This window comes from Budorcas taxicolor, chromosome 21, assembly GCF_023091745.1.
Source record: "Budorcas taxicolor isolate Tak-1 chromosome 21, Takin1.1, whole genome shotgun sequence".
NCBI lineage: Eukaryota > Metazoa > Chordata > Mammalia > Artiodactyla > Bovidae > Budorcas > Budorcas taxicolor.
Genome location: NC_068930.1, coordinates 73,266,724 through 73,288,972, shown reverse-complemented (window position 1 = coordinate 73,288,972; position 22,249 = coordinate 73,266,724). Strand labels below are relative to the sequence as shown.

General features: G+C 69.5%; 1 protein-coding gene across 1 annotated transcript; it reads left to right on the top strand.

Moving 5' to 3' along the window:
* The first annotated feature begins 223 nt into the window (after positions 1-223).
* Positions 224-21,431, top strand: JAG2 (jagged canonical Notch ligand 2). The gene is given in 27 exon segments (XM_052659391.1): positions 224-290; positions 461-811; positions 7,643-7,700; positions 9,194-9,445; positions 9,678-9,709; positions 9,711-9,739; positions 12,637-12,767; positions 12,844-12,963; positions 13,084-13,197; positions 13,403-13,516; positions 13,628-13,741; positions 13,822-13,868; positions 13,963-14,133; positions 14,971-15,121; positions 15,445-15,597; positions 15,671-15,784; positions 16,099-16,212; positions 16,323-16,436; positions 16,547-16,663; positions 17,097-17,124; positions 17,237-17,322; positions 17,698-17,811; positions 17,904-18,019; positions 18,327-18,575; positions 19,054-19,185; positions 19,841-19,997; positions 20,233-21,431. Coding segments are annotated over 27 exon segments (3,720 nt in total). The 5' UTR covers position 224; the 3' UTR covers positions 20,709-21,431.
* Positions 21,432-22,249: the final 818 nt, after the last annotated feature.

Below are 22,249 nucleotides of genomic sequence, written 5' to 3'. Positions count from 1 at the left end.
CGCCGCCCCTTCGCGCCCGCCGCCCCCGCGCGCCCGCCGCCCGCGCCCGCGCGGCGCCGCCTCTACCCCGCCCGCCGCCGCCGCCGCCGCCGCCGCCGCCGCCTCTGCTGCTGCCGCTGCCGCCGGCGCTCGGAGGGCGGGCGGGCGCGCGGGCGCTGGGAGGCCGGGGCCCGGCGCGCAGGGGCGGCGGCGGCGGCGGGCCGGCGGGCGGGGTCGCGGCGGCGATGCGGGCGCGGGGCCGGGGGCGCCTGCCCCGGCGGCTGCTGCTGCTGCTGGCGCTCTGCGTGCAGGTGAGCAGGGGCGCGGACGGGGCGCCCCGCGCCGCCCTCGGGGCCGGCGGCATCGCCCGCGGGAGCCGTGGTTCGCAAGCCTTCGGGGCGGCGCGGAGGGCGGGGGCGGGGCGCGCGGCGGGCGACCCCGGCCCGCGCCTCCCCGCGCTGTCCCTCCGCCTTATTTTTAGGCGGCGCGGCCCATGGGCTATTTCGAGCTGCAGCTGAGCGCGCTGCGGAACGCCAACGGGGAGCTGCTGAGCGGCGCCTGCTGCGACGGCGGCGGCCGGACGACGCGCGCGGGGGGCTGCGGCCACGACGAGTGCGACACGTACGTGCGCGTGTGCCTCAAGGAGTACCAGGCCAAGGTGACGCCCACGGGGCCCTGCAGCTACGGCCACGGCGCCACGCCCGTGCTGGGCGGCAACTCCTTCTACCTGCCGCCGGCGGGCGCCGCTGGGGACCGGGCGCGGGCGCGGGCTCGGGCCGGCGGCGACCAGGATCCCGGGCTCGTCGTCATCCCGTTCCAGTTCGCCTGGCCGGTAGGTGCTGCTCCTCCCGCGCTGCCCTCTCCGGGCGCCCGGCCCCCGGCCCCGCCCTGCCCGCCGCCCCCCGGCCCCCCGGTCTCCAGGCACCCCCGACCCCCCGGCACCTGCGGCCCCGGCTCCGCGGGCGAGCCGCGCGCGCCCGGGCCGGGCGGGGCGGGGCCGGCAGGGGGCGCCTGCCCCGGGGTCCGCGCCCAGCCACGTGGGCGCGCGGGGGTCTCCGCGCGGCTGGGTGGCCGCGGCCCGCGTGCGGGGCGGCCCGCGGCGTGTGCCTGCGTCGCCCTGCGCGTGTCTGTCTGGTTGCGGAGGCGCGGCCGGGCGCCTCGGGCCCAGGCAGGCCGCGCAGGCATGTGCGCCGCGCGTGCTGGGGCTGGTCGGGGGCAGGCCCCAGCGGAGCCGCCCGGGCCCGCGGCCAGCCTGCGCCCGCCCTGCCGTTTCCTGGATGGGTGGGGGTGGGGGGCTGCCCGGGCGGGGGCCCGAGGGACCTCGTCCTCGTGGGTTGGTGGCAGCCTTTGCCGCTGGTCCAGACCCGGGGGGCCAGCCTCGAGGGGCCTTGGTGCTGTGATTGTCTGTTAAGCACCTTCCTGTCTTGCCTTTTGGGTTTTGTTTGTTCTTTCTGGAGAAGGAGCTTGAGGTCTGCCTGTCAGACAGGAGCCATGGGCCTGGGAATGCTGGCAGGGATGCGGTCCATCTCAGTGGGCTGTCCTGGGTCCCCGGGGGTGGGGGCTGCGGCAGGCCAGGCCCCCTGCTGCCCGATGTGGCCCGAAGCCTGGCCTCCCGGGTCTTTGTGCTGCGTACAGGGAACTGGGTGGGGGCAGGGAGGAGGGAGGCCTCTGCTAAGTGGGGTCTCAGGGTGCAGGGCAGGTCTGGGCAGCTGGGGTGTGTCTGCGTGTGGACAGTGCCCCGAGCAGGGTGCCGAGCTGACTGAGGGACTGTCCTTCTGAACAAGGACCTCTGGCTCGATCAGCCACTGGGAGGCCACAAGAACGTGTCCACCTGATGCCTTGGTTCTGAAAGAGACTGGGTGTTGAGGCCAGGCTGAGGTTGGCCCCCCACCCCACCCCCGTCCCCCCAGCTCTGAGCCCTGTGCTGGCACCTTCTCCGTATCATGGGCCAGGAGGCCTCACCTGCTACCCCCTCCCCCTGCTTCCTGACCCCTGGCCACAGCCCTGCCCCCACGTACCTGGGGCCTCTGCAGTCTCCCTGGACCCCCAGGCCGCAGGTGGGGAGTGTGTCCCTGGGGTGGAACAGGCGGGAGGCAGGGGCAGGCTGGGAGGCCCCGGGCGCTGGGATGAGCCCAGCCCCCTCGCCCCCGCAGCGGGCGGCAGGCAGGTCTGAGCAGGGCCCGCAGCCTGTCATCTGCGCTTGGGCTCAGGCCAGCGCGGTTCGAAATCGCTACCTGAGGATGTGTTTTCTGCTCGAGTTGGCAGCCGTGGGCGTGGGGGCAGGGAGGCCTTGCAGGAATGTGGCGGGCCGACGCGTGTCCCTTGCGCTCTTGGTCCCACCGGCCGGCCAGGCATGGAATGGGATGGGGCAGGCCCGGGTCTCCCAGGCAGGGGCCTGCAGACTCGGGGCAGGTGCTGGGCTAGGTCCCCGCCCTCCGCTTTGCTGGGCACACCCAGGAGGGGTGGGTGGCCCAGCCCGTGGTGAGGGTGGGGCAGTGGGGTAGCTGTGTGTTTGGGGGGCCGCTCCTGTTTCCCTCTCCCCACGGATAGCGTGGCCTGGCTGCCAGGCCCATGGCCCGTGTAGTGATGCCAGTGCCCTGGTATTTCCGCTCGGCCGGCAGCGGCCCTGTGGCTGCACCGCCTCTGCCCCCTGCAAGTCCAGCTCCATCCCGTGTGCCCACTACCGCCCTGGGGACCCAGGAGGGGCTGGGCCCTGCCTCAGGAGCTTCACGTGAGAGGGCGGGGCGTGGGGCCTTCTGTCCAGAACCCTGGAGCAGGTCGTGTGAGCAGGGCCTTGGAAACGGCTGGGGGTCCAGGAGTGTAGGGAGCCGGCCTGCACCTGGCCCTGGCTTTGGAGAGGGCGGACCAGGACCTAGTTTGGGCTCTACGCTTTCTAGCCCTTCCAGTGACCCTCAGGCAGTCCTGACCCCCCCTCCCCACCGGCCCCCGCCACTGCCTTCTCATTCTATCCCGGTGCTCCAGGCAAGGCTGGGTGACCCTCTGCACCCGTACCTGGCCGCATGGGCTCTGGAGCCCCCGTGTTGTCCGCTCTGTGTGGTTTCAGGTTGGACTTGGGCTCAGCTTTCTAGACAGAGGTGTGTCCAGGGTCTTGGGTGAGGGGAGGGGAGGGCAGGTGCCAGCAGTCTGGGTGTGGGGCTTCCCCTCCTCTCCTGCTCCCCCCACGGATGCCCCCATGTGTCCTACTGGTCCCCAGGAGATGGATGATAGCCGGTTGGCCCTGGCAGCTGGCTCGTAGCCAGCAGAGTGGAGGCCATATTTGATCACATGTGTGTGTGCCCTCCCTGGGTGTGTCAGTGGCTACTGGGGGTTCACAGGAGCCTGGGGAGCCTGGCCAATGGAGGCACAGCGTGGCCCTGGGGGCCTCCCGCTGACTGAGGGCCTGCTGCCCAGCCCAAGGCCATGCCTGCCTCCTTGGCTCACATTCTGGTTCCAAGACCGCAGGACCTGGCCCCCAGGTCTAAGGCCCCATCCTGATGTGTACACTGTGGGTCTGCGGGATGACTGCTGGCCCAGGTGGGCTGTGGCGGCTCGTGGAAGGCCAGGCTGGAGTGCGAGGAGGACTAAGGACCCGTGCGCTGTGCTCAGGGGGCAGGAGGGGACCTTGGGCCAGTCAAGGGCCTGCATGTCCATGGCCAAGGCCTGGTGGGGTGCGTACACTGGCCTGAGCTCCCTTCCGCAGTGGGCCGGGCCAGGGCCTGCCCCCAGGGGCTATCCTTGACAGTGTGGGATGGCACCTTCCTGGTGCGCCCTGCCCCCGAGGAGCCGCGGCTGGCGTGGGGCGCAGGGAGTCCGGCCCCTTCCCCGCACGGTGCCTAGGCCTGCTACCTCTTTTGTGCACTTGGGGGCTCACCTTCCCTTCCCTCCTGTGCCAGGAGCCAGGGGTCCCGCTCGGGGGGCTCACCTGCCTCGGATGTCAGGGGTCTTGGCCCAGGCATTGGTACTGGGGCTGCAGGGTGGGGCTCTCGGGCAAAGAGGGGCCCCAGACGGGCAGTGCCAGCCGGTGGGCACTCAGAGACAGGCTAGGGCTTTGTTCCTGGGCCTTGAGGGGGCGGAGCTGAGAGTGAAGCTCCACCGTGGCAAGGGGGAGGTCACTGGGGGGTCTGGGCAGGGACTTCTGGAGGGGTTGTGGCTTCCGGGGACCCTTCCAGGGGTCGTGTCTGGGTGAGGGCAGCCTGGGCCAGCAAGGGGCTTCTTGGTGGAGACAAATGCTGTAATCCTCAGGCCTGAGCCAGGGTCTGCGGCCCCAGGCCCCGTCACACACCCTGGTATGACCGGGGTCCATCTGATCTTCGACCTCGTGGTCCCGCCCGGTGCGTGTGATGAGGTGCTGGCTGGCCGTGGGCTGCTGGCTGCAGTGGGCTGGTTGGGCACGCTCAGGCACGGCCCGGCTGGTCCCCGGTGCGGAGCGTGGGCGTCCGGGTTCCCGTGGGGAAGGCCTGCGGTCCAGTCCTCCTGCCGTGGCCCACCCCGGGCCCAGCAGGTTGGGGGCAGGTGCCCCCCCCCTCCGGCTACCCCGCGGTGACAATGGAGGTAGAGACCTGGGCCTCTGCAGAGCTCAGGTTTCAGGAAGCGTATCTTCGCTGAGAGCTCCGCATCCCCGCTCTGCTCCACGGGGGGCCGGGCTTGGATGCGGGGTCTGCAGGAGAGGAAGCAGGTGGGGCCGTGGACCCGGGCTCTGCAGTCAGCGCTGCCTCCTGGGCCTGGGGTGCCCTGGGCCGGGCTGCCTTGAGCCCTGTGTTCGCCCTGTGCCACTGGGGCTGCTGGCCCGTTGTCCTTTCCGGGGGTCGGACCGCGGGCTGGGACCTGGCCTTGGGGGTCCTGGGCTCTGCAGTCAGCGCTGCCTCCTGGGCCAGGAGGAGCCACGGTCGGGATGGGGTTCTGGCTCAGGCAGGTCTGGGTGGGCTTTCTGAAAGAGGGAAGGCGGCCAGCAGGCCGGGGGCCTCTCACAGTTGGGCAGGCTGGCGACCCAGCTGCGCCTGGCCAGGGGGCCTCCTGTTCTGTAGGGCCTTGGGTCTACATAGCCCAGCGGGCATGTGGCCCACGAGGCTTGGCCCTGGGACGGAAGGCTGCTCTTTGCAGAGAGGAGACTGAGTCCTGGAGGCCAGCCGGGAGGAGGCGGAGGCCCGGCCCGGCGCCCTGCCCCCCAGCTCAGGTTCTCCCTGGGTGCCTCCCTGCCGCCCAGGTGCAGGAGCCCAGCTGGCGGGCGGCGGGGCCCTTGTGGGTGGGCAGGCGGGCGGGCGGGCGCACGTCCCCACAGGGGCAGGTAACCGGAGCTCCGGGTGCTGGCAAAGGTGGCGGTAACCCTACCTGGGTGGCTGGCGTGGGGTTTCCTGGGAGTCGGGAGCAGCTCCCTGCTTCCCGAAGCGCAGGTGCCGGGAGGTGGGCTCTCACGCCCTGTGGGCTGGGCATCCTGGGACTGGGGCGCTCCTCGGCCTGCCTTGCGGGGGCTCCAGCCCTGGGCCCTGCCCTGCCCCCTCCCACGCTCTCCCTCATGGCCCGTGCAGCCAGGATGCACTCTGAAGCCCCAGGAGCCCCTGGCCTCACTCACACCCACCTGGCAGCTACCCACTCTGCACAGCACTGGCACCACAGTTGGCACAGGGGCCAGCCGCCCCGCAGTCTGACCCTGAGGCCTGTTCCCCACATCACTGCTCTTCCAGCTGAAGGCCCTGCCTGTGGTCCCCCTGCCTGGGACGTGTCCTCCCGAGCACCCTCCCCAAAGTTGGCCCTGACCCCTTTAGTACAGCAGCTTCACACCCATCCATGGCCCCAGAGGCAGCCTGTGCCTGGAGCATGCTGGGTGGGTGGATGGATGGATGGTTGGATAGTGGATGGATGGGTGGGTGGATGGATGGATGGTGGGTGGATGGATAGATGGGTGGATGGGAGGGTGGGTGGATAGTGGATGGATGGGTGGAAGGTGGAAGGATGAGTGGGTGAGTGGATGGACAGTGGATGGGTGGATAGTGGGTGGGTGGATGGATGGATGGGTGGGTGGATGGGTGGGTGGATGGGTGGGTGGATGGGTGGGTGGGTAGGTGGGTGGATGGGTGGGTGGATGGATGGGTGGATGAGTGGATGGGTGGGTAGTGGATGGGTGGATGAGTGGATGGGTGGGTAGTGGATGGATGGATGGATGGATGGGTGGGTGGATAGTGGGTGGATGAGTGGATGGGTGGGTAGTGGATGGATGGATGGATGGATGGATGGGTGGGTGGATAGTGGATAGATGAGTGGATGGATGGATGGGTGGGTGGATGGATGGGTGGGTGGGTGGATGGGTAGGTGGGTGGATGGGTGGGTAGGTGGGTGAAGTGAGTGCTTGCTAGGGAGGAGCTGGGTGCTCCAGCTGCACCCAGGAGTGGGCTGACCCGGGGAAGGCTGGCCCGAGGGGTCATTCCAGGCAGAGGGAGGGCGCCACGTGTGCAAGGTCTCCATGGTGGGGGGTGTGCTGGGTGTCTGTGGGGAGCGCAGGAGCTGTGGGCAGCCCCAGGAAGGCTCTGGGCAGTGGGGGAGACGTCAACAGAGCTCTGAGGCTCCTCGGGGCTCCTGTGGACGGGGGAGAGGAGGCCCCGGTGGCTGCTGGGGACCCTTGAAGCAGGCGGGCAGCCTGGGCCAGGCCTGCTGGCCTGGCAGTGGGCGCTGACAGCAGGGAGGAAGGGGTTTCGGGGACCCTTGGGGGTGGGATTCAGAGCCTGGGGTCGGCCCCATGGGGGCGGGGTTTAGAAGGGTGGACAATGGCGTCCTCTTTCCTGCCTGTCTTCTCTGGTGGGGTGAGAGGTGTTAGGAGGCAGCTGCTGGGGTGGGGGAGCTCTGGGCAGGGGCAGCCACGGAGGTGAGGGAGTCCTGGGCAGGGCGGGCGTTGGGAGGGGCGCTGCCTATGCCTGGTGGTCGTCGCGGGGTGGGGGGAGGGCAGAGGGTGGTCCTGGGCTGCTCAGTGATGCCACTGTGTCACTCACCGCATCCTTTGCCTGGGGCACAGGGCCAGATGGTGGGGGCAGCAAGCACTGCTGAGACTGCCTCAGGCCATCCCTGGGCCTCAGTTTCCCCATCTGTGAAGTGGGGCCACTTTTCCTGGACCTTCACTGTGGGCTTCCCTGGTGGCTCAGCTGGTAAAGAATCCATGTGCAGTGTGGGAGACCTGGGTTCGATCCCTGGGTTGGGAAGATCTCCTGAAGAAGGGAATGGCTACTCATTCTAGTATTCTGGCCTGGAGACGTCCACGGGGTCACAAAGAGTCGGACACGACTGAGCGACGTTCCCTTTCACTGTGAGCTTGCCGTGTCCCACAGGCAGCTCTAGTGCTTGGGCCACCCAGGTCGCCCCTGTGGCCTGGTGACGGGCATCGACCCTCCCAGCAGGCTTGGAGGACCCTGGGTTCCCACACGACCCCCTCTGGCCCCAGCCCACCCGGGGACCTCAGGCTGAGGCCACTCAGCTGCCCGCCCTCTGCCCGCTGCCCCGTGCGGGTCACTGTCTCCTCTGCAGCCTGACCTAGTCTGCTGGCCGGCGGGCTGCAGGAGCTGGGAGTCCCGGCCCCTGAGCCTGGAGGGGGCAGCATCCCCGCTCCAGGGGGTCATCTTGGGGTCTGGGCCGGCTGGGGAGGGAGGAGGAGCCTGACCCACCCTCCCCACGTCCACAGCGCTCCTTCACCCTCATCGTGGAGGCCTGGGACTGGGACAACGACACCACCCCGGATGGTGAGTCAGCCCCTGAAGGTCCCCGGGGGGCTGCCTGCAGGCCCACCCTCCTCACGGGGATACGCATAGCCAGGCTCCTGGGCCTCTGCCTGCTGGGGCAGAAGGCACACAGTGGGCAGGGAGCCGCCTCTGCCCTGCAGGCCTCTGTGCGGTCGCCTCTCGCCCTGGCCACCAGGATGCTCTGCTGCGCTCGGGGCTTGCTTCTGCTGCCCTCGCTTCGCCTGTGTTCTGACGGGGGGCCGGGTCTTTCCCGAGGGCCCGCACCTTGGCCGTCCCTGGCGTTCCCGTGACCTCCTGCTGATACTCAGCCCCAAGGCTGGTCTTTTAGGGCCCAGCCGTGGCTCAGCGGGGTGGGTCACCGCTGAGAGCTCTCTCTGGCTGTGTGGCCCCTCTCTGCCCTGGTGACAGGCTCGGTGGGCCTCCCTGGAGGCCTCGCTGCCGGCCGGCCTGCCTTGCACAGAGTCCATGGGGCCTGTGGTGGTGGGCAGAGGCTCCCTGCCGACAGGTAGGGAGCAGCCAGTACCAACAGCCCAGGGCCTGTGGGCAGGGGAGGAGTTGCTATGAGGTCAGCGGGCCAGGGTCAGCTCGTGGAGGCTGCGTGGCCCCTGTGAGGACACCGGCTCTTCTCCGAGGTGGGTTGCTTAGCCTGCTGCGTGGAGGGTGGGTTGCAGGGCCAGGGTGGAGACAGGTGGGGAGCTTTGTGTCGCAGTCGGGGTGCTGGGACCAGGGGTGGCCTGTGGGGTGGGCAGGGTTCTGCTCTCTCCGAAGGTCGAGGCCCGGGGCCTGCTGACCGGGTGGCCGTGGGGCGGAGAGGCCATCGTGGGGACGGGCCGGAGCGCGGTTTGGACACGCTGCGTCTGGGCAGCGTCAGGTGGATGCTGGGTTAGACCCAGCTGGGTCCCAGCAGTGGAGATGCTGTGGAAAAGCAGAGGGGTGGGCAGGGAGCAGCGGTCAGTGGAGCTGGGTGGGCGTGGGCCCGGGCTGCCCGGTGCGGCAGGTTCCCCAGAGGAGAGTGAGGCCCTTGGGAGGAGCTTGGCTGTTCCTGCGGCTGCGGGGTGAGGGTCCTCAGCCTTTTATTGCCCCGTCTCCTAAACCAGTACACGTGTGCTGGGAGACCCCGTGGCCGTGGTTGCCAGCTCCGGCCACGCGGCAGCTTGGCTTGGAGGGAGGCCCAGCCCTCGGGTTGCCGGGTCTGTGGTCTCGGGCCCAGGCAGGCTCGTCTGGAGGCACGGCCACAGTGACTGCTGCGGCTCCTGCGGGGACGGGGGCGGCCGTGGCTGCAGCAGTGAGAAGCGTGCAGAGCCCGGGGCGGGGCGGGGCCGTGAGGGGCAGGACAGGCTGGCTGCAGGGCGCAGGCGGGAGGCCCCCCGTTCCTGTGCTTCCTGAGGGGCTGGCCGAGGCCCTGCTGTCCGGGCTCTGGCCAGCTAGCTCCTCGGGCCCTGTGCCTCTGGGGGGCGGCGGCCACGCCAGCTGACTGCCGCTCCCCCTCCAAGAGGAGCTGCTGATCGATCGGGTGTCGCACGCGGGCATGATCAACCCTGAGGACCGCTGGAAGAGCCTGCACTTCAGCGGCCACGTGGCGCACCTGGAGCTGAAGATCCGCGTGCGCTGCGACGAGAACTACTACAGCGCCGCCTGCAACAAGTTCTGCCGGCCGCGCAACGACTTCTTCGGCCACTACACCTGCGACCAGTACGGCAACAAGGCCTGCATGGACGGCTGGATGGGCAAGGAGTGCAAGGAGGGTGAGCGGGGCAGGGCGCGGGGCTGCAGGAGCGCTGGGGGGCCCCCGCGGAGGCTGCGGGGGGGCTGCGGGGGGGGCATCATGGGGGACGCGTGGTGCCCCGCAGAGGGTGGGGGCCCGGGAGGGCCACGTGTGGGTGTCATGGGCGCGGGGGGCTGCCCCCAGAGCCTGTGTCACGGCCGCGGGGCGGTGTGTGGCCGCTGCAGGGGCCTCTTCGCTCTCTCCATTCGCAGCTGTGTGTAAACAAGGATGCAACCTGCTCCACGGGGGGGTGCTCCGTGCCCGGGGAGTGCAGGTGAGTGCCCGGCGCCAGCCCCTCTTGGCCTCCTGACTGCGTGCACACTCACTCCCGCAGAGTCGGCTGCACGCGGGCAACGTGAGTGGAGCGGGCCCTGCTCGTGTGCCGCTCACTGTTGGTGCAGGCTGCACGTGCCCTTGGAGCCTGAGTGTGTCCCAGGGTGTGGGCCAGCGTTGGTGGGCAGGGCCGCTTTGCATACCACACCTCGGGTGGGCTGGTCTGGGCCGAGAGCCACCCCGGGGCAGGAGTGCACGGCCCAGGCAGAGCAGGATGGTGCTCACGGGCGGGGGGAACGGGAGAGGCCTGGGGGCCTGGGGGCAGCCAGGGGGCCCCGCAGGGATGGGCCAGGGGGTAGAGGCTGCTGTCCAGTGCAGGTGGGGGTGTGGGGGCCACCCCCGCGGGCGTCCTGGGGTAGGAGAGTGGGGCTCGAGCGCCCCGAGCCTTCGGTACCCTGAGCCACTGACACGGGGAGGCCCTAGGCACAGCGGGCGGGAGAGAGCAGCTGCTGTCGTGGGAGTGCTGCCCACCCTGCCCGGGTGTGTGGGAGGAGGCCTGGCTAGAGATGCATGTGGGCCCTGTGAGTACAGGCGGGGCAGGCAGGGCAGAGGGAGCCGGTCCGGGCTCCTGCTGCTGCAGGTGGACAGCAAGGAGCTGGCAAGGGGCAGCAGGTCCTGGACAGGTCGGCAGGGGTTCAGAGGGAACCAGAGAGCCAGGGGTCTGGGCAGCGGACCTTGGTTGAGGGGGCAGTGGAGTCGCCGCTGGCTTGCGTGGGGTCAGGGGGTGGGCGGGGAGGAGCGGGGGCCAGCAGGGGTGGGGGGGGGGCCACGAGGCTCTCTACAGGCGGGAGCCAGGTGGGTGCCAGGTGCTTGCCGATGGCCTAGGAGCTGGGCCCTGGGGACCAGGCGGACGCCCTCGGGGGTGAAGCCCTTTGGGGGGGGCTGCCAGTTGACCGGGGAGCAAGGGGTGAGAGAAGCCTCTTCTCCACTTTGGGTCTGACTCATCAGGATCCCCTCTGCTGCGTTTTTCCGATAAGGATGCTGGGCAGGGAAGTTTGGTAACTGCCCCGCTGACTCTGGCTGGGAGGGCAGTGTTTGGGAGCCAGGATGGGGGCACCCTCTGCTCGTCCTGCGGTGCCTGTGGCCTGGGAAGGGGTAAGTGGAGCGAATCCTCCAGTCCTGGGCAGGGAAGCGGGCAGGTTGCCTGGGGACCCGGCGTCAGGGGTGGTGTGTCTAGCCTTCACCCACTCCATCTGTCAGGTTTGAGCTGAGTGGCAGTTTCAGAGCAGTGGGGCTGAGAGGTGCCCGGGGGCCTAGCCCACGGTGGGCTCCCGTCTTGAGGGGCAGGCGCCCCAGGAGCACCCTCCATGTGGGAGACGGGATGCAGGGCTGCTGTCTGCCTGGGGCAGGCCTCTCCTGCAGCCCTGCCCTCTGACCCGGGCGTGAGCCCCAGAGTCCAGCAGACCCGTCCCTGCTGGGTTGTGAGCACGGCAGGGCTGGGGCCTGGCCCAGCCCTAGGCACCAAGCTCTTGGGGGCGAGCCGTTGGCCCCGGGTGGCCAGTGACTGGGGCAGGCAGGGGGGAGGCTGGCGCTCCACTGCCCACGTGGGCCCTGCAGGAAGGCGGTGGGGGGCACAGGGCTCCCCGGACAGGGCCCTAGGTGAGCCCCGCTCGCCTCCCTCTGGCCCCGTGGGTGAGGCCCAGCTGCTGCTGGTGGCCCTGGGCTCAGGTTTCAGGCCAACCCCCACCGGATGCCGCGGAGATGGCCGTGCCTTCCTGCCGCCTCCTCCCCGAGCTGCTGGAGCTACAGGCCAGGAAGGCCGGGGCTGTGGGGGCCTGGAGAGTTGGCCCCACCCAGGGCTGAGAGCACACCCAGGGGACCCCTCTCACCTGGAGGGGGCCCCGGGTGGGTGTGTGGGGCCCGAGCCGGCACCCCTGCCCCGCGGTGCGTCTAGCCAGCCGAGCTCCTCTCAGCAGCCTCGGTTCCCTGGCCTGCACCACCAGCATCCCTTCTGGGTGCCGGGGGGTCGAGGGCAGCCCAGGAAGGGCCGTGCCTCTTCCCTTTTACAAAAATAAACCCACGTGACGGGTGGTGGTGAGGACGTCACCCCATCCTACAGGACCCTTGAGTGCTAGGGGGGTTCCCCTTGGGGGTCCCGTCCCGGTGGGCCCCGGGGCACTGAGCACAGGGCGCTGGCCCCTCTCCTTGGGGCTCTGAGCTCTCAAGGGGGTGGTGCTGATGGCTGGGGCGTCCCTCTGCGCCTCCTCCTGAAGGACTTCCCGGAGAGGATGCTGGCCCACAGCACGGGCAGGGCTGACTCCTGGGGTCACGGCCTGAGAGCCCAGAGGTCTCTCGAGGCCAGGGAGCGGGTGATTCCTCCTGGGTCAGGAAGTGCCCTGGATCTGGCCTCTCACAGGGCTGGCCTGGGACAGCCCATGGGCCTCAGCGTCCCCGTCTGTGAGACGTGCCCCTGCTGGGGCCTTGTGGAGAGAGTGACCGCCTCTGAGTCACAGGCGAGGTCGCAGGCTGTGCCCAGGGTTCTTGGCAGCAGGAGGCCTGTGCCCGCTGGCCTGCCGGCCCTGGAAGCACCTGGCCCTCTCATTCCCGGGGTCCCAGCAGAGCCTTCCTTGCCTGGCGCCTTCTCTGGGGGCCCCGCTCCGGCTGTGTCCCAAAATAGCTCCAGGAGGAGTGACTGGACAGCTGCGGCCGGCCGTGCGCAGCCAGCGGCCGGGACTGCCCGTGACGTGCGGGTGGGGCCGCGCCGCTTCAAAGGCTGTGGCCGCTGGCCCTGGGGGCCCACGTGGCGCTGCACCGTGTCCCCACGCCACCCTGGGCGTGGTCCCCGCGCGCGGGGCCCGCAGTCACACGCGGGGCCTCCCGGCCCTCTGCCTCCCCCAGGTGCAGCTACGGCTGGCAGGGCAGGTTCTGTGACGAGTGCGTCCCGTACCCCGGCTGTGTGCACGGCAGCTGCGTGGAACCCTGGCAGTGCACCTGTGAGACCAACTGGGGCGGCCTGCTGTGCAACAAAGGTGCGCCGGCGGGGCCTGCTGCGCGGGGGGGCGCGAGGGCTGCGGCCTGTGCCCTGAGCGCCCTGTCCGCCCCTAGACCTGAACTACTGCGGCAGCCACCGCCCCTGCACCAACGGAGGCACGTGCATCAACGCGGAGCCTGACCAGTACCGCTGCGCCTGCCCTGACGGCTACTCGGGCAAGAACTGTGAGCGGGGTACGTCGGGGCGGCCATGGCTGGACCCACTCCTCTGGCTGGAGTGCAGCGGGGGCCGGAGCGGGGAGCCCGTGTAGAAGGTGGGGCCTGGCCGCCACACCCACCTCTGTTCCCACGCAGCCGAGCATGCCTGCGCCTCCAACCCGTGTGCCAATGGGGGCTCCTGCCACGAGGCACCCTCGGGCTTCGAGTGCCACTGCCCGTCGGGCTGGAGCGGGCCCACCTGTGCGCTGGGTGAGAGCCCACTCCAGGGCTTCTGGGGGCCCCAGACTGCATTCCGGGGCTTTGGAGGGTGGGGGCGAGGCGGCCTATCCCTGTGGGGCTGGGGTTGGGGAGGTGCGACGGGAAGACCCCGGGTGCTCACACTCCTTCCTGAGGGCCAGCTGCCCCCTCCTCCACCCTGCGATCACCCCTGCTCCTCCCCCTGGACTCTCCGCAGACATCGACGAGTGTGCCTCCAACCCGTGTGCGGCGGGGGGCACGTGCGTGGACCAGGTGGACGGCTTTGAGTGCGTGTGCCCGGAGCAGTGGGTGGGGGCCACCTGCCAGCTGGGTAAGGGTCCCGCGGCCAGGGCGTGTGTGCGTGGCTGTTCGCTGTGCTTGTGGCGGCTGCTGTGTGCGCTGCTGGGGCTGCGGGCCCATCGCCCCCTTGTCTCGTTCACAGACGCCAATGAGTGTGAAGGGAAGCCGTGCCTTAATGCTTTTTCTTGCAAAAACCTGATTGGTGGCTATTACTGTGATTGCCTCCCGGGCTGGAAGGGCGCCAACTGCCACATCAGTCAGTATGGGTGGGCGGGCCGCAGGGGGCAGGGCTGGGGGACGGGGAGGGCCCGCTGTGACCTGCGCCTCTGCCCGCAGACGCCAACGACTGCCGGGGCCAGTGTCAGCACGGCGGCACCTGCAAGGTGAGGGCTGCACACTTGGGGGGCGGCAGGCGTGGGGCTGCAGGTGCCTGAGGGCGGCTGCGGAAGGCTCACGCCACGCCCTGCCCTCCCCCAGGACCTGGTGAACGGCTACCAGTGCGTGTGTCCTAGGGGCTTTGGGGGCCGGCACTGCGAGCACCAGCTGGACGAGTGTGCCAGCAGCCCCTGCCACGGCGGCCTCTGCGAGGACCTGGTCGACGGCTTCCGCTGTCACTGCCCTCAGGGCTTCTCAGGGCCGCTCTGCGAGGTGAGGCCCACGCGTGCTGCCCGCCCCTCGGTCCCAGCGGCTGCCACGGGTGGCCCGTCGAGTGGCCAGCAGGGGCCACGGTGGGGGTTGGCCCTGCAGTGTGTCCCAGGCTTAATACTAGACGGAGACCCTGGCCCCAGAGTCCTGGCTGGGCAGGTCTGGGGGAGAGGCGCAGTCCTGGCTGGGCAGGACCAGCCCCTCCTGGTGGGGTGGCCCAGAGGCCCGGCAGGTCCGCTGGCTACCCTGTGCCTTGGCTAATTCTCACTGTGGATGCAGGGTGGGGGCCTTGATGGGGTGGAATCTGCGGGCCCCTGAAAGAGAGGCCTCGGGGTGGGCTGGGGCTGTCACTCTCGGGCCTGACAAGGAGAGGCTCACGCTTCCACCCCCGGTGACCTGCTTTGTCTTTACCCGGGAGAGGAGTGAGCTGCGGGGTGTGAGCACCAGATCCTGTCTCCTGCCCTGGAGCCTGGGGTGGTTCTTCAGAAGGACTCCTAGCTGGGGCTCACGGCAGCGCTGGAGGCTGGGGGGGTGGCCGGGAGCCGGCCTTCCTGCCGGTGGGAGGGGCGAAGGCCGGATGCTGCCCTGGGAGGCTTGGAAGAGGGCTGCCCCGGGGCGGGGTGGGGGGCGGGGCCTGGCCCACCCAGGTGTTTCCGTCCAGCCAGGGGTCCGGACGGCTGAGCTGGGCCGTCCTCCAGACTCCGGCTGCAGAGGCCTGGCTGTCTAGTCTGAGTGGGGCCTGGGTCACAGGGACCGCTCGTAGGGGCTGCGCGTGGGGACATGAGCCCCGGCCAGTCGTCTGGTGCCAGCAGCACCCTCACGGCTGCCCGCAACCCACAGGTGGACATCGACTTCTGCGAGCCAAGCCCCTGCCAGAACGGGGCCCGGTGCTACAACCTGGAGGGGGACTACTACTGCGCCTGCCCGGACGACATGGGCGGCAAGAATTGCTCCGAACCCCGGGCGCCCTGCCCTGGCGGGGCCTGCAAGGGTGGGTGCGGTGGGCAGGGCCTGGAGTGGGTGCGGTGGGTGGGGCCTGTAGAGATGAGTGCCTTGTGGGCGGGGCCTGCAGGGGTGGGTGCAGTGGGTGGGGCCTCCTGGGTGATGGGTTGTGGGCGGGGCCTGCAGAGATGAATGCATTGTGGGCGGGGCCTGCAAGGGTGGGTGCGGTGGGCAGGGCCTGCAGGCATGTATGCAGCAGGGGCGGGGCCTAGAGGGATGGGTGCAGTGTGGGCTGGGCTTGAAGAAGTGGGGTTGCGGCGAGGGGTGGCCGTGTCCTGCAGTTAAGGCTGACCCCTTTTGTCTCTGTGGCAGTGGTCGATGGCTGCGGGTTCGAGGCAGGGACCAGGGTGGCTGGAATGGGCCCCTCTGGCGTGTGCGGCCCCCACGGACACTGCATCAGCCAGCCCGGGGGCAACTTCTCCTGTGTCTGCGACAGCGGCTTCACGGGCACCTACTGCCACGAGAGTGAGTGGCCGTGGCCCAGGGCTGGGAGGGGGCCGAGCCACCCGGGGCCCCAGCTCATGCTCACTTTCCGCAGACATTGACGACTGCCTGGGCCAGCCGTGCCGCAACGGGGGCACCTGCATCGACGAGGTGGACGCCTTCCGCTGCTTCTGCCCCAGCGGCTGGGAGGGCGAGCTCTGTGACACCAGTGAGTGGGCCACGCTGCCCCGCCCTCGGCTGTAGGGCCTGTGCCTCCCGGGGCGGAGCACGCCACACCCCGCGCCCGTGCCGCACCATGCTGCAACCCCCCCCCCCCCCCCCCCGCTGCACCCCGCCCCATGCCCGCCTGGCTCAACGTGTTGAGCTGCTGAATGGGATGCGGCACGTAGGGGTTGGGCAGAGGGGTACACATGCTCCCTCCCCGCCCCTCTGTCGCTCCCTGGCCCACCCCGGTGCCTCCTCCTCCGGGCAGCCCTCCCTGAACGCCGGGGACCCCCCGCTGACCGGCGTCCTCGCCTCCAGATCCCAACGACTGCCTCCCCGATCCCTGCCACAGCCGCGGTCGCTGCTTCGACCTGGTCAACGACTTCTACTGCGTGTGTGACGACGGCTGGAAGGGCAAGACCTGCCACTCGCGTGAGTGTCCACCACGCCCTGCCACTCTGGGGGCTGCACTGGGGGCTGCACTGCGTGCCGGGGCGCCGCCCGCTGCTCCGGGCACCCTCTGAGTGGCCGTGTGCCTGCAGGGGAGTTCCAGTGTGATGCCTACACCTGCAGCAACGGTGGCACGTGCTACGACAGCGGGGACGCCTTCCGCTGTGCCTGCCCCCCAGGCTGGAAGGGCAGTACCTGTGCTGTCGGTGAGGAGGCCCCGTCTGGGTCGAGGCCTGGGGTGGGGACCCCGGGCCTGCCTGGCTCCGCTGAGAGCCCTTTCTTCTGTTTCTGCTCTCCTCCTCTGACTCCTTTGCAGCCAAGAACAGCAGCTGCCTTCCCAACCCCTGCGTGAACGGGGGTACCTGTGTGGGCAGTGGGGACTCCTTCTCCTGCATCTGCCGGGATGGCTGGGAGGGCCGCACCTGCACCCACAGTGAGCTCCGGGGGCGGGGAGCACCAGGGGGCGGCTGTGGTCGTGGGTTGGTGTGGGCCCACCCTGTCCCCTGCTTCCTGGTCCTGCCCCCCCCCAACTCTGCCCCATCGCCCCACTCCTTGCGCTTGGCCACGGAAGCCTGGTTGAACCCCTCTGACTCCCCCGAGCTTCCTCCCTCCGGTGCTGGCCCTTGCTCGTCTCCCCCCAGCCACTGTCCTGTTCACACAGCCTACCTTCCGCGCGGGCCTCCAGGACAGGCTGTCCTCCCAGAGCCGCCCTGGCCCTACAGGCTCCAGCCTGGGCGTGGTGGGCTGGTATAGACAGCACGGTGTCCACCTGCCCTCCCTATGCACCTGGGGCACCCCCAACCTGGCTCGGAGGGTGTCCGGGTGGGGAGTGCCGGGCTCACCATCCTCTCTCTCCTCAAATGCAGATACCAACGACTGCAACCCCCTGCCCTGGTGAGTGGTGGCGGTGGGCTGGCCTGCCCTGGGCCCCCGTGACCCCCAGTGGTGGGCCAGCTGACGGGCTGGCCTGCCCCGGGCCCCCTGACCCTTGCCTTCTTCTCTGCAGCTACAACGGTGGCGTCTGCGTGGACGGCATCAACTGGTTCCGCTGCGAGTGTGCACCTGGCTTTGCGGGTCCCGACTGCCGCATCAGTGAGGGGCTGGGGTCCCCACCCCGGGTGGGCGGGGTTGCGCGGTCCCCGTTTCGGGAGCTCTTAGGGTTGTTTGCGTCCACGGACCTCAGGGTGCAGTGTGGTCACAGCCGCCTCCCCCCTCAGTCTGAGCCTCGGTTCTGCTGTTTGCTTCCTGCCAGCAGTGGCTGGGGGGCATCCCGCCGGGGGCAGACCCAGGTTGGGTTGGCCGTTGGCTCCCAGAGGCAGATGGTGACAGTGCCGATGGTCTCAGGCCCAGCTCAGCGGCCCCACAGGGCCCCCTGAGGCCCAGGCTGGCTGGGGCTGCTCTTCCCGTGCGGGCCTTGCTGCCTGAGCTGCCGCCTTGCTGACGCTGCGCCCGGCCCCTCTCCCGCAGACATCGATGAGTGCCAGTCCTCACCCTGTGCCTACGGGGCCACGTGCGTGGACGAAATCAATGGCTACCGCTGCAGCTGCCCACCCGGCCGATCCGGCCTGCGGTGCCAGGAGGGTAGGTGGGGGACGCCACCGGCAAGGCCACGCCCAGGCTGGTGGGTCCGGGGGAGCCTGCCCTCCATGGTGCCCCACCTCTCCCGCCCACAGTGATCGTGTTTGGGCGGTCCTGCTGGTCGCAGGGCGTGCCCTTCCCTCACGGGAGCTCGTGGGTGGAGGACTGCAACAGCTGCCGCTGCCTGGACGGCCGCCGGGACTGCAGCAAGGTGTGGGGTCCGTCCGCCAGCCCCGCGTGCCCCCACCGCCCTGCCGGGTCTGATGCCTCTGTGCCCCAGGCCTGCGGTCCCTGTCATTCACCCCTGACCCTGTTGCTCACCCCAGGAGGATGCGGGGGGAGGGGAACAGGCGAGCCTGCCCGGGAAGACGTGGGCCGCCCTGCTCCGCTGGGCTCCTTTGCCGTGGGGTCCCTGGGAGGCAGGGGGTGCTGTACCCACAGATTCGTGACCAGTGGTGTGTTTCTCCCCACGTGATGCCATCCGGGTCTGTCTGCGGGTCCCGTCCATGTGCCCCCAGGTGTGGTGCGGCCAGAAGCCCTGCCTGCTGGCCGGCCGGCCGGATGCCCTGGGCACCCAGTGCCCTCCAGGGCAGCAGTGCCTGGAGAAGGCCCCGGGCCAGTGCTTGCAGCCACCCTGCGCGGCTTGGGGGGCGTGTAGTGCGGAGGAGCCTGTGCTACCCAGCACCCCATGCCAGCCGCGCTCCGGCCACCTGGACAACAACTGTGCCCGCCTCACCCTGCGCTTCAACCGTGATCAGGTGCCCCAGGTGAGCCGCCCACCCCCTGGACGCCACTGGCGAGCAGAGCCCTGACTGCTGGCCTCCTTCCTGTGGCCACTCAGACGGCTCGAGACCCCTGCTGGCTGCCCAGCCCCGTGCCTGCGTGTGGTCAGATGAGATGGAGCGTTGGGCTTGGGGGCAGCCGAGAGGGGCCGGCCCGGGCTGAGATGCCCAGTTGTTCCCGGGGCCTGGCTGCAGGTGGCCTTCCCGGGAGGCCGGGGCCAGCCCGCATCTCCACGGGCATTCTCACCCCGCCCTCGTCTCTGCCCGTAAGGCCCTCTGCTCTCAGTACCGGCCTTGGCCGTGGAGGCCCGTCTGGGCTCTGGGTGGGGCTGAGGGCCGCCGTGGGCAGCTGGGGCCCTTGCTTCCCCAGACAGGCTGTCGGGGCGTCCCGCTGTGGGGTGCGGGGTGGACCCCCTTGGGGCCGCAGTTGCTGCCCGATGTTTATGTGCCGCCCGCCCGGCAGGGTACCACCGTGGGCGCCGTCTGCTCTGGCATCCGTGCTCTGCCGGCTACGAGGGCCGCAGCCCGGGACCGCCTGCTCGTCCTGCTCTGCGACCGGCCGCCCTCGGAGGCCAGCGCGGTAGAGGTGGCCTTGGTGAGTGTGGCCGGCAGGCGGCCACCTTTGTTCCGCACCCGCCCCCCGCTCCCCCCACCGGGTCCCACTGTGAACATGCTCCTAGATGGGGTGTGAGTCGGCACCTCGGAGGTCGGGCGAGGCTGTGTCTCGGGACGCGCAGGGAGGGAAGGGGGATGGGCAGGGTGGTTTCTCTGGGTGCTGGTGTTGGCATGGGAGGGGCTGCCTGGTGGAGGTGAGTTGGGCCAGCATCAGGGCAGCGGCGGGTTTGTGGCCCCCTCAGGACTCTGGGCGTGGCTGGCTGGGGCTGGGACCCATCTGAAGGGCCAAGGTGCAGCGGGGTCTGTGGGAGTGCAGACCAGGCCACGGCCACCTCCCCACAGCCTGCCCAGTGTAGGGCACCCCCAGCCTCTGCCAGAGGCCTCCTCCAGTGAGCCAGCCCCAGGCCCCCAGCGCCTGATGCTGCTCCAAGATGGCAGTGCTGTGGGGTCACGGGGTCTCTGCCCCTCCTCCCCACTGCCCAGACAGGCCAGCCGGGGCGGGAGTGTCACACTCCCTGGGGCTGCACGCAGGGCTGGGCCGCTGTCCCAGCTGCTGCCGCAGTGGAGGGGGTCACAGGCCCCCCACTGCCCAGCTGAGTGCGCAGGCGGCCCCTCAGCACTGTTCTCTGCCGCAGTCCTTCAGCCCAGCCCGAGACTTGCCGGACAGCAGCCTGATCCAGAGCGCGGCGCACGCCATCGTGACCGCCATCACGCAGCGGGGGAACAGCTCGCTGCTGCTGGCCGTCACCGAGGTCAAGGTGGAGACGGTCGTTGTGGGCAGGTCCTCCACAGGTGAGCGGGAGGGGCGCGCCCCTTGGGCCCAGGGAGAGCGGCTGGGTTCCTTTGGGCTCGGAGGGCAGGGCTGTGGCCTCTGCCTGCCCAGGGGACGCGGCAGCTCCTCTGTACCCGCCAGCAAAGGTTTCCCAGCCCACCCCACCTCCCAGCACTGATCCTGGGGCCCTGCCCATCCCCACGAGCCGAAGGACTGGGCGTCTGGCCCTCTGACGTCTGGGTGCCCCCGCCCCAGGGCTGCTGGTGACAGTGCTGTGCGGCGTGTTCAGCGTGCTGTGTCTGGCGTGCGTGGTCGTCTGCGTGTGGTGGACGCGCAAGCGCAGGAAAGAGCGAGAGAGGAGCCGGCTGCCGCGGGAGGAGGGCCCCAACAACCAGTGGGCCCCGCTCAACCCCATCCGCAACCCCATCGAGCGGCCGGGCGGCCCCGGCGGCCCCAAGGACACGCTGTTCCCCTGCAAGAACTTCACGCCGCCCCCGCGCAGGGTGGGCGAGGCGCTGCCCGGGCCAGCGGGCGGCGGGGAGGACGAGGAGGACGAGGAGCCGGGCCGTGGGGAGGACGAGTCCCCCGAGGCCGAGAAGTTCCTTGCACACAAGTTCACCAAAGACCCCGGCCGTTCGCCCGGGCGGCCGGCCCGCTGGGCCTCAGGCCCCAAGGTGGACAACCGCACGCTTGGGGGCGCCAGCGCTGCCCGCCGCGCCGGCCGGGAGTAGGCGCCAGGCTGCCCTCGGGGCCACAGGAGGCCGAGGCCACGCGCATAGTTTATTTTGTGTAAAAAAGAAAAAACACCAAAAGCAAAAAAACAAATGTTTATTTTCTACGTTTCTGTAGCCTTGTATAAATTATTCGGTAACTGTCAGGCGGAAAACAACGGCGAATTCTTGGAGAGTTGCTATTTTTGTAACGTTGCCGTGTGCCGCACACGCGTGTGTGGCAGGAGACAGCAAGGGGGCGTGTCCTCCCCAGGTCCTTGGACGTTTGTACCTGAGGTGGCGCGCTGTTTACAGAATCTTCCTTTATTCCTCATCTGGGATCGCTGTGGCTCCAGGCCAAAGAGCCGGTGGGACCCACGGCGTCCGGCGTGGCCCGCGGCTGCCGGGGGCTCCTGTGGTGGCAGTGGGGCTGGGGGTCGCCAGTGGGGCCCGTGGTGGTCGGCATGGCCTGAGGCCGCAGGCAGACCCACCCCTCCGGCCCGCCGTCCTCGCCTGCGCTGCCCGCGACGCTCGCTCCAGAGATCTCTCAACTGTGCTTTCAGAAGTGCCCTTCCTGACTGCTCCGTCCCCCGGGGCGGCGGCAGTACCGCCGCTTGTGACAAGTGCCTTCTCACAGACTCTCCCTCGCGACTGTCAACGTCTGCTGCGGGCACCTGGCTGCTGCCCACCTGCCGGCCCCGGCCGCCCCTCCTCGTGAAAGTGCATTTCTGTACATATGTACATATTAAATGAATCACTCTGTATATTTGATTTAATAACTTAAAAGTTTTGGCCTCCCTTGTTCTTCAGGTGCTGTTCCTTTGTTATGCAGAGTGGGATGGGGGCCGGGAAGCAGGGGGCAGGGTGCAGGCCCCTCGGGTCCCCCACGTCTGTGAACACATGGGTGTCCGCCATTGACAGACGCCTTGTTGGAAATGGGGCGATGGAGGCGCTTTGCCTCTGGTCTGAGCTGAGAACACGTGGAAAGAGCGTTGTCAATGGTGCCAAGTCGCTCAGCAATGAAGCGCTGTCAGGATTTCAAGGAATGAGGTCAAAGCTTGACAGCCCAAGGACGAGGCCATGCGTGGCTCCTGGCCTCCGAAGGCTGGGCAAATCGAGCCTCAGCCCGGCGGCCTCGGGGCGGTGGGCTGGGCTGGCTCCGAGCCTGTCCGTGAGGCTGCTCACTGTGTCAGGGTTTACGCCAGCTCATGCCCGCGGAGCACTCGCACCACCAGAATGGTCACCAGCTTCCAGGCCCCTTTTCCGCTGTGTTCATGTAACTCGAGACTCCAGGTTCCTGGGAGAAACCATGCCAGCGCCTTTTGTCCTGGAGCTTTCTACTCCTTGTGAGTGATTGTCCAAGCTGGTGGACAGACCGCAGTCCAGACCCTGGCCCACAGGGCGCCCCAGCCCCTGGAGCAGAGCTGTCGGGCCTGGCTGGCTGCAGGCTCCCCTCGGACGCCCGGACCCCGAGTGCAAAGCCTGTTTGCTGGGTGTGCTTGAGCAAGACCGCTCGCACTGCTGAGCAGATTTGAAAAGAAACGAGTTTCTAGAAATGACAA